At 45.8% G+C, this 10,016-nt stretch overlaps 2 protein-coding genes across 2 annotated transcripts in view; both read left to right on the top strand.

Moving 5' to 3' along the window:
• Positions 1 to 815: 815 nt before the first annotated feature.
• On the top strand, positions 816 to 7,130 carry LOC132071449 (zinc finger protein 845-like). The gene is made up of 3 exons (XM_059469029.1): positions 816 to 947; positions 1,173 to 1,775; positions 2,413 to 7,130. Exons 1-3 carry the CDS (start codon positions 881 to 883, stop codon positions 5,052 to 5,054), a joined length of 3,312 nt encoding a protein of 1,103 aa, XP_059325012.1. The 5' UTR covers positions 816 to 880; the 3' UTR covers positions 5,055 to 7,130.
• Positions 7,131 to 8,626: 1,496 nt separating this feature from the next.
• Positions 8,627 to 10,016, top strand: part of CDC5L (cell division cycle 5 like) — a 31,943-nt gene continuing 30,553 nt past the window's right edge. The window contains exon 1 of the mRNA XM_059467965.1: positions 8,627 to 8,900. Within this exon, the coding sequence (XP_059323948.1) occupies positions 8,856 to 8,900 (45 nt within the window). The 5' untranslated portion in view covers positions 8,627 to 8,855. The remainder of the gene's footprint in view (positions 8,901 to 10,016) is intronic.

The raw sequence follows: 10,016 nt of genomic DNA, 5'->3' as shown, positions 1-10,016 counted from the left end.
GAAGTGGCTGTAAAATTAAACACAAGTTCCACCTAGACGTGAGGAAGAGCTTCTTTACGTTAATGGTGACAGAGCACTGGAGTGGGCTGCCCTGGGATTTTGTGAATTGTCCTTCTCTGGAGATATTCCAAACCCACCTATGTTCAGCTGCTCCAGGTGACCCTGCCTTGCCAGGGGGTTTGGACTGGATGATCTCCAAAGGTCCCTTACAGCCGCAAGTCACAGAATTACAGAAAGTTTTTTGTTGGAAGGGACCTCACAGACCACCTCATTCCAGCCAGTCTGTCATGGGCTGGGACACCCTGCATGTACATAAATTTATAGATGTATATAAAGACCTACATCTCTATAATGTAAATATATCTGCACACAGGTTCATATATTCTCCACTTTCAGCCCGAACAGCCAAGGAGAACAGGATGAAAGTAAAGGTGCTCTTTTATGTTCCCATGAATTTTGTGATCCCTGTCTGCAATCATGTTGTGATTCTTTCTGTACCCAGCAAGGGAGTACCTTATTGTTGGCACAATTCCGATCTTAAGAGTATGATCGGTATTAGCTGAGATCTAATTTTACAGGAAAAGAAGTAACAACCCATCAAAACCGCTTAAACCGGGAATAGGTTTCGCGGAGCATTCGAATAATTCTGCCCAGGGCTGGGGGCTCCCTGGCCCAGGTGGGTGAATAAACGGAGTTTTTAAACCACTTATGAGCACGTTGAAAACTGAATTCTAACGCGTATTTCAAAGTCCCGGGTCCCAGCCCACACATTGCTGAGGCCGCGCCCCCGCCTCCCCCCGCAGCCGGGAAGCGCCGCCCCCGCCCCCTGCGCAGGCGCGCCCGGCCGCTGGTTCGAGGCCCGCGACGCTGCGGCCCGGAGATGCCGACGGAGCCGGGAGTGGCGGAGGCGGGCGCGGAGGGGATCCCGCCGCCGGCCGCGGACAGCGGTAGGTGCTGCTGGCTTGGGCACGGACCCAGCGCGGCTCCCGCGGCAGCAGCGGTGCCCGAGGGACCGCGGAAAGTGGGGACGGCGGGAACGGGGGCACCTGGCGGGCCCGCCGGGGCATGCGCATTGGGCATGCGTGCGGATTATGGTGGACGCGGTGCCGTTGGGTGTTTCGGGGTTTTGTTTTTTTGGGAATTGCGATATTTTTGTCTGTTTCTCCTCGCAGAGCCCGAGGTGTTTGAGATTGTGCTGCCAATCACTATCTTGGTGCTGAGCGATGAGGATTTTCTCGAGGATGATGATAAGGACCACGAAGCGTCCATTCCCGAGGTGGAGCAGGAGTTTAAATTAAACAACAACATTTGTCTAAAAAACGAAGTGGAGCCTTCAAATGACAGCAGCAGTGTAGGCAATTGGGATGCAAACAAGACTGTTTCAAATGAAGATAATTGTATTGAGTACTCTGAAGAGAAATGGCTTGCTGAGAGTGTGTGTAACACATCGAAATTATCTTTAAGTGATGTCCATGATGCAGACTCGGATAAATGTGGTCCAGATTGCATCTTACCTACATCTCCTTGCAAAACAGAGCTTCCAGAGATAGTGAAATACAGTGATGGAGAAGATTGTGCTGATAATGATGGCTTTCAGAAGATTCCTCCTCTCCTCTCCTCTGCTGACAATGACAGAGCTGACACTGTGGAGACATTGCAAGTGGTACCCAAAGATGAAGAAGAGCCTGTCAGTATTACAAATGCTCTTTTGGATGGCTGTCCAGAGACACAAGCAGAACTTCACAAGGAATTTGAGATAATTGTTAAAATGGAAGGTAATATATTAATAAGATTGTTGCAAGAATTTAAGAAATATGGTAAACCTCAAATTTTTGAAATAAAAAATTATATAGAAAAGCTAAGAAACCAATTTCTTTTAGAGTAAGCATTTTGAATTAGATTCATAAATGCAACAGAAGGAGAATGTTGCCTGGAGTATGCTCAGTTCTGTCACACACTCCTGTGAAAAGCAGTGAAACGACAAAATTTTGTCATTCTCCTCCAATGAGAACAAGGGTGTCCTTTCATCAGGGAAATGTTCCCAAAATAAAAATGCCAAAAAAGCCTGGTATTTGTGAGAATGGAGCATTAGAAAAGCTTGGTGTTAGTACTTTGATAGGAATTCTGCCATGAAGATGTTCTGGATGTGGTGTTGTCTTTTTAAATTCAGAGTCTTGAGTAAAAATATAAAGTAGGAGAGAAGGTGGCTTCTAACAAGGAGCAACATTTCAGTGTTGGGGGCAGAGGGGAGCTTGAAGAGAGGCATTAGGGAAAAAATGGAGAGAGGGAAACAATAAGGAAACAGAAGGTATGAAGAACAAGAAACTCATTAGGCAATTTGGGATTATTACTATGAATTAATAATGAATATTTGTGATTGTATGAAATGTGACTTTTTGTATCTCCTTGTAGATTCTGATTCCTCAAAGAATGGAGATGATGAAATTGATTACAGGGAAATAAGCAAATTTGAAGATGAAGCTGTGAGTTCTCGTTTGGAACATGGCTTGAAAGAAGAAGAGAAATTTACCTATAATTGTCCTGATCCATTTCTTAATGAATGTTCCACTTTTAAGGAAAATCTAGAAGATGTAGGGAAACCTGACATGAATGCTTCTGCTTCTGCTGAACCAAATACTACTGAAGAGCATATTTACAAGATGTTAACACCATTCCCTAAGAAAAGACACCAGCAACAAAAAGGTGTTTCTTCTCAGGCAAGCCCAGAAGAGTTGCAGAGCCAGCAAGAAGGATTAAAGTGGCTGAATGATGGTGTGACCATCACACCTCTTCCTAAAACATCTGGTGTTGCAAAGGAGAATGAAAGATCGAGTTTCAAGTGCAGGTTTTGTAGTTCTGTGTTTAAATGCAGTGCACGCCTGAAGAAACATATTTATTCAGCACATAAAGATAAAAAAATACATAAATGCTGCTTTTGTAAAAAAACTTTTTTCTTTTCTTTCAATCTTAAGAATCACCTTAAATTTCATAAGAAGATTGCTAGGTTGCAAAAGGCAAGAAAAAATAGAATAAGTGCAAGAAAAGGGAGGCAGAAAGTATCTGAAGGAAAATCTGTGACCAAGAAAAAAGAAAGTAAATACAAGAAATTTTTCATTAAAATTGAAAGGGACTTTACACCTCTGGATGTGCCAGTTAGCTTTTCCTGCAGAATTTGTTTCTTTGTTTCATCCAGTCCTAGGAGTTTCATTCATCACATGAAGGGACACAAGGAGAGACCCCCTTACCAGTGCCCTCAGTGTGATTACTCCTGCAGCAGCTTGTCCTACCTGTTAAATCACATGTACTGGCATGCTGGCTATAAGCTCTACCAGTGCAGGTTCTGCACCTTCTTCTCATTGTATTTTGCAAGCATGGTGAGGCACAGCCACGTCCACACAGGGGATAAAGCATATTGCTGTGAGCTCTGCCAGGTAGCATTCACCAGCACCTCAGGCTTGGAGAGACACAGGAGGACACATGCAGAGACAGAAACGTGCCAAGCACAGCAACCCAACTGCCTGAGTGGGAGAAAGAGAACTGAAAAGCTTCCAAAGAATTACACATGTGATGAATGTAACCTGGTGTTCTACACCAAAGGACATCTCAGCTTTCACAAGAAATTTCATGAACAGTTAAAGGCCAATGGTTACACAAGTCAGAGCAATAAATACTGTACAAGCACAGTAGGCAAAGCTGATGGTGATTCTCAGGGCCATGTTTCTCACTCTCTTTTTGGTAGAGAAAATGATTGTCTGGCTGGGGGAATCCTGGCTTCAGAAGTGGAGTTTGAGCAAGAAGGTGATGTGTGGGACAATAAGAAAATATGTCCTGGAAAGAAATTCCTTGGAAACAGCCAAGGAAGCAGCAGGTTGGCTGTTGCTGGAAACAGATCAGAAGTTCCTCAGACCTCTTACCAAATGGACACTGTCACTTACAAAGAGGAGTCTTTCTTCAAATCAGAGACCTCTCATTCACAAGTGCAAGATAATGCTTCATTTCATAACTTTGTGGAAAAGTTGGAGGATACATATCCTTCTAATTTCAATACATTCCAAACATACAGATGCCAGCACTGCAGTTATGCTACTGCTGTTCCTAAGAACTTCAGGCTGCACCTAAAGATACATACGGATGAGAGACCATTCACGTGTAAGGAGTGCAATGAGACATTTAAAACATCAAACCATTTGCAGAAACACAGCCTTCTTCATGTGAAAAATGGAGAGGAGTTGGGAAGTTGCCTCTTTGTAGAGAGGTGTTTAGAGAAACTTGAATTGCATCGTAAAATCCAGAGAGGCACATACCCAGAAAGGGATTTTGATTCCTGCAAAGGCTCAAACAGCTTCTTGCTTGGGTCAGAAGTTTGGGGAGTTCAGCAAGGTGTTCAGAGGGGCACAGCAAATGATGTGCAAGCACAAAGTCAGCCATTACTATATCAGTGTTCAGACTGCAGCTATGCTACTGCCACTTTAAGCAACCTGGAGCTCCACATCAGAACTCACACAGGTGAGAGGCCCTACAGCTGCCCCATCTGTCAGAAGAAGTTCCGCACTTCCAGTCACCTCAAGAGACACAGACTCACACATCTGAACGTGGGGCATTTCAAGTGCATGAGCTGTGACTACTCCACCAACAAATGGCTGTCCTTGAAGCAGCACCTGGCTTCTCACACCGGGGAGGGAACCTCCTCTCCTGGCTGCTTCTACGAGCAGGAGGAGCTGCCTGTCAAGACGTACAGGTGTGAGGAGTGTGGCTATTGCACAACCCACAGCGGGAACCTGAAGCTGCACCTGAGGATCCACACGGGGGAGAAGCCATTCCAGTGCGGGCAGTGCTCGCTGGCCTTCCGCACCTCCAGCCACCTCAAGCGCCACTGGCTGACCCACCTCAAGCTGCGCTGCAGGAGGTGCAGGTACTCCACCATGGATAAAGCAGCTTTCCAAAAGCACATAAAAACACACAAAAAGAAGCACAGGTGTGCAAAGTGTAATGTGGTGCTGCCCACCAAAAAACTGCTGGAGAAGCATAAGCAGCAGCACGACGCTGGAATGTGAGGTTGAGAATTGGAAGTTGGTGCTTGGTTTGGGGCAGGTTTGCATGTCCTGAGTTTTTTCATGGCTTTATGTTCCTTTGCTGTGCTCACAGCAATGGTTGGTAATGATGCATGCAGCATTTAGGTTGGGAGAGTGACACTTGGGGTACTGGTTTGCTGCAGGTGTTTCTGGGAACATCACTTCTAGCACAGGCTGTGCTGAAGATCTTGGTGACACTTTTTCATCCCTGAGTAACTGCTTCAGTAGAGGTCAGTTATTTTGGCCAGTGTTCATCTGTGTTTAAACAGTTATTCTGCACCACTTATTTTCTTGTAAAAATTTAATAAGAAAAAAAAAATCTCTTTTCTAATTGAAATAATGTGTAACAGGAGGGAAGGAAGGGCATGTTATATTCTGTAGTAATAACTTTTCATATAAAAATTACCAGTGAATCTGGAGGCTAAATGCTACCTCCCATCTGCTGAAAGTTGCCTCCTTTACTCCCAGGTGCTTTTTGCAATAATTGTAAGAGGAAAAAAAATGGTATCTCACCAAATTACAGAAACAAAATATACATGTCAGCACTGGGTACTTGTGACATTGAAATGTTTAACATGTGTCTGTATATATAAGATGTTCATTAATCTGTTACCTTGTCTGTAGTTTTGATAATTTTTTGAGTAGTCTGACAGAAATGGTAATGTCCAGAAACATCTATTTTATTATACTGGGAATCTTTAAATCTTCAATTTTATGTGAATGTCTAATGTTAATGTAGTACAAAATGCCTTACCTTTACTCAGGTTGGTAGTTACTGTGTTGTTTGTTAAAATAGATGAAACACTTTTCAAATAACTTCTGTTAATAATAATTGTGAATGCTGTTTAGTTACATTGAAGACCTCCACAGTGTCTGAAATTAAAATTAGTTTAAGAACTTTACTTTTAGTCTAAAATATTGTGTGTAAGAACCATTGTACTATGCAGCAGTTGGTGCAGGGTATGGTGAACCCAGATGGATGCTGCTTCCAATTTATATTCAAATCTAGACAAATCTTTGTTTGTTTTGGAGTTATGCAGAGCTAGGAATTCTTTGAGTGTGGTCAGTGGTTTTAATAACTGTGTTATCCCCTTGTGTGAGGAAAGGCAACAGCAAAGGCCTGGTGCAAACTGTCCCAATGCTGCAGCTCCGTCCATGGAGCAGCAGAACAAACCTGTGGTTTAATTTAGAGAATGTAAATGTGGAACTCTACTTTTTTCTTCTGCTTCTGGATGTGTGTCCTTCTGTAGAAATACAGATGATGTCTTGTAACATAAGAGACTTTCTGCTAACATTGGACACAGGTTGGGAAGGGCTGCCCAGAGAGGTAGTGAGTTCTCCTCTTTTCAGATATTTAAAAACCACCTGGATGTAATCCTGGACAACCAGCTCTGGGTGGCCCTGCCTGAGCAGGAGCTTGTCTGCCAGACCCCTCTGCAGCCATTCTGTGATTTGGGGGACAATTTTCCAAGAATGAGTTGAAACTCATGGACACATGAATGTATTTAAGGCCAGATCAGCAGAGATATTCAAGTGATCCAGTTCTTTGCAGCTTCAGTGAAGTCAGACCAGTGTCTGTGCCTGAACCATGGTGGTTACAGATGAGTGATTCAGACCTTGGAGCCACCTAATCCAGTTGTGAGGAAGAAGAATGTTATCCTGTATGAAGAAAGAAAAGCATTTCTGGTAAATATTGATGGTTACTCAAGCTTGGAGGCGTTTTTACCTGTGTTACATTACAATTCTGGTCATTGATTTGAAAAGAAATGGTACAAAGAGAAAACAAAAATACTGAAGGGTTTGTAAGCCTCTATATTAGGTGAGACTAGAAAGGCTAAATCTGATAGAGCACTTGTTTAAAAGCATGGTGTACAACAATGATGAAAACAGCCTGGTTTAGGGGGATAAATTATCTGCAATAAATTTTTGAAAGAGTTTGTAAATGTAAGTTTCTTCAAATTTTAAGTAAGAACAAGAAGGTACTTTCAGTTAGAGCTTGATTTTATAAAAATAATTATTCCTAGCGACTGCCTCTAATAAAAATAAGCAGTTCAATGACTCCTGATGTTGCTTTCTGTTCCTTATGCACTGCACTGGGTTTTTGGGGTTTCCAAGGTATTCTCAGTCTAAGTCAGTGAAATTTAAAGATTGAGGCATATTCAGTTTCAAATAAGACATGGGCTGTTGTTGGAATTTTTTTTTTTTGGTAGCTAGAACTGTAATATTTTTTATTCCTGCAGTTTAAACAAAAATCAAAGCCTTTCCTAAATCATAATATGAAGTTTCCTAATTAAACCTAAGAAGTTTCATAATTTTCTCCATGAACATATCCTGAATTTGGACAAAACATGGAAATGTAACAAGACAAATTGAGCAAAAAGCTGTCATCTCACCTGCTGTGCATCTGCTAAATAAATGATTACAAATTAAACTGGAGGTGATATAAATGAACAATGGGGAGTCAGACCTGTGTGATGTGGTGATGCCTTCTCCTGTTTGGGCCACACTGTGGTCTCAAAAATGCTTGTTAGGGCTTGGCCTTGACAAGCTGAGCTGAGCTCCTCTTGAGCTTATCTAAAACACTGTCTGCTCCCAGGAACTTGTGCTGGCTAAGGAGCCCCTTGGGTTTTAAGAACCTTTGTGAACTTGTTTTTCTTACCTGAATAACCACCCATGTGGAACAACTTTTTTGTTTTTGAACTTTCAGAGAAAGTTACCAACCTGACTTGCAGCCAGGGTGGAAAATTGCTATGGGCAAAGCCCAGTCTGTTGTGACTCTCTAAGCAGGGGTATTTTAGGCCCTCCGAGCTCTCCAGACTGCAGCAGGCTGAGACCAGCACTTCCCACTGAGTGGGGCCTCTCTGAGCTCCCAGGCTGGAGATGCCTGGGGCACCACAGCTGAGGGACAGTGACAGGTCCTGAGCTGAGATCCCCACACTCTGAGGCTCAACCCTTCACCTGTTCAGAGTGACATGAGTACCTGTCTATGAGAAGTTCCCAAATTCAATTATGTAGCTCCTTTGGTGTGTGTGTGTTAAAATGCAAATGCACTATCAATGTTGCTGTCTTGTAGAATCACAGAATAGTTTTGCATTGGCACCTTAAAGATTATCTCGTTCCACCCCTTGCCATGGGCAGGGACACCTTCCACCATCCCAGGCTGCTCCAAGCCCTGTCCAGCCTGGCTTTGAACACCACCAGGGACCCAGGGGCAGCCGCAGCTTCTCTGGGCACCCTGTGCCAGGGCCTCGCCACCTTCACAGCCAAGAATTTATTCCACACATAAACACATGAGGCTTCTTCCTGAAATTAAAAAAATACCTTGGGAACACTGGGGAGATGTGATTTCTTTCCGCTGTCCCTTTTGCGTCCCTTGAGGGAATTTGAGGAGTTTAATGAACGCCCAGTTCCTCCTTTCGTTACCGCCCGGGCCCCTCCGCCGTGCGCTCCTCCGGCCGGCAGGGGGCGCTAGCGCCGAGCGCCGCCTCAGGACACGCGGTGGGGCTGCGCATGCGCAAAGCGGCCGGACCCGCTTCCCCGCAGGAGCAGCGGCCTCACTTCCCTTGGAAAAGCCGCCGGACCCGCTTTCCTGGGAAAGCCGCCGGGCCCGCTTCCCGCTTTTCTAGCAGAGCAGCCGGCCCCGCTTCCCTCGCCCTCGGCACCCGCCGCCCCTGAGGGCGACCGTGCGCCGTCTCGGCCGGCCCCGCTGACACCCGTGGCGCTCCCGCCCCCTTTCCATTCTCTCGCTCCAGGGGCTCGTCCCCGCTTCCCTTCGCCGCCAAGATGCCGCGGATTATGATTAAAGGCGGCGTGTGGCGGAACACCGAGGTAAGACTCGGCGGGGTTCGAGGCCCCGTCCCCCCTCAGGGCCGGGCAGGTGTGGGGGAGCTGGGGGAACCCTCACTGGTGCGCAGGCGCGGGAGGAGGCGGGTGCCGTGTGCGCCTGCGCAGGGGCTCTGGGGTTGGGGTATCGCGGGGCAGGGTCGGGGCTGCCGGAGCCGCTGTGCCGGGACATCGGAGGGGTTGGGGACTGCAGGAGAGAGGGCAGGGAAGGGTCTGGAGCACAGGTGTGATGAGGAACAGCTGAGGGAGATGGAGGGGCTCAGCCTGGGGGGATTTTCTGGCTCTCCACAATTCCCTGACAGGAGGGTGCAGCCAGGTGTGGGTCTGGCTGTGCTCCCGGAACACGAGGACATGGCCTCAAGGTGCACCAGGAGAGGTTTAGGTTGGACGTTTGGAACAATTTTTTCTCAGGAAAGATGATTAAACATTGGAATGGGCTGCCCAGGGAGGTGATGGAGTCACTGTCCCTGAAGGTGTTTAAGGAAAGCCTGGATATGGCACTGAGTGCCATGGCCTCATTGGCATGGTGGTGATCAGATGTAGATTAAACTCAGTGATCTGAGAGGTTTTTTCCAACCTTACTGATTCTCTAATTCCTTGCCTCTGTGTTGGGTGCATTCCCCAGTAATCTGTGCCTTCCTCCTTCCAGTAGGCAAAGGTCACAAGGTCACATTGGTGTTTTTCGCTTGGGCTGCAGATTGGGAAGCGCAGCCGTGTGTGTGTTGTGTCCTTCTGCCCCAGTGGAAGCATGGGCTGTGCTGTGCTTGGAGATGTCCCTTTCACAGGCTAGAGTGTAACTTGTGCTGCACAGATTTATCATGCTCTAGGGGAATGAGGCAGCAGGAATCTCTTGCCCTTAAAGATATTTCCAAATGTGGAAATGACAAAGGCAGAGTCATACAATTTTTAGGATTGGAAAAGAGTTAAGATCACCAAGTGTCCAGCCATCAACCCAGCACCACCACCACCATGTTCGCCATTTAACCCATCCTTAAGTGCCACATCCATGTGGTTTTTTTATCACTTCCAGGAATGATGACTCTAGTACCACCCTAAGCAGCCTGTTCCAATGCTTTACCACCCTTTCCATGGAAAAAAAAA

The sequence above is a fragment of the Ammospiza nelsoni genome, chromosome 3 (genome assembly GCF_027579445.1).
Source record: "Ammospiza nelsoni isolate bAmmNel1 chromosome 3, bAmmNel1.pri, whole genome shotgun sequence".
Classification (NCBI taxonomy): Eukaryota; Metazoa; Chordata; class Aves; order Passeriformes; family Passerellidae; genus Ammospiza; species Ammospiza nelsoni.
This window is presented reverse-complemented; position numbering and strand designations above follow the sequence as displayed.

Coding starts and splice junctions, on each gene's coding strand:
- LOC132071449 (XM_059469029.1), top strand. CDS start 881: ATGCCGACGGAGCCGGGAGTGGCGGAGGCGGGCGCGGAGGGGATCCCG. Junction 948..1,172: donor GCCGCCGGCCGCGGACAGCG/GTAGGTGCTGCT, acceptor TTCTCCTCGCAG/AGCCCGAGGTGTTTGAGATT. Junction 1,776..2,412: donor GATAATTGTTAAAATGGAAG/GTAATATATTAA, acceptor ATCTCCTTGTAG/ATTCTGATTCCTCAAAGAAT.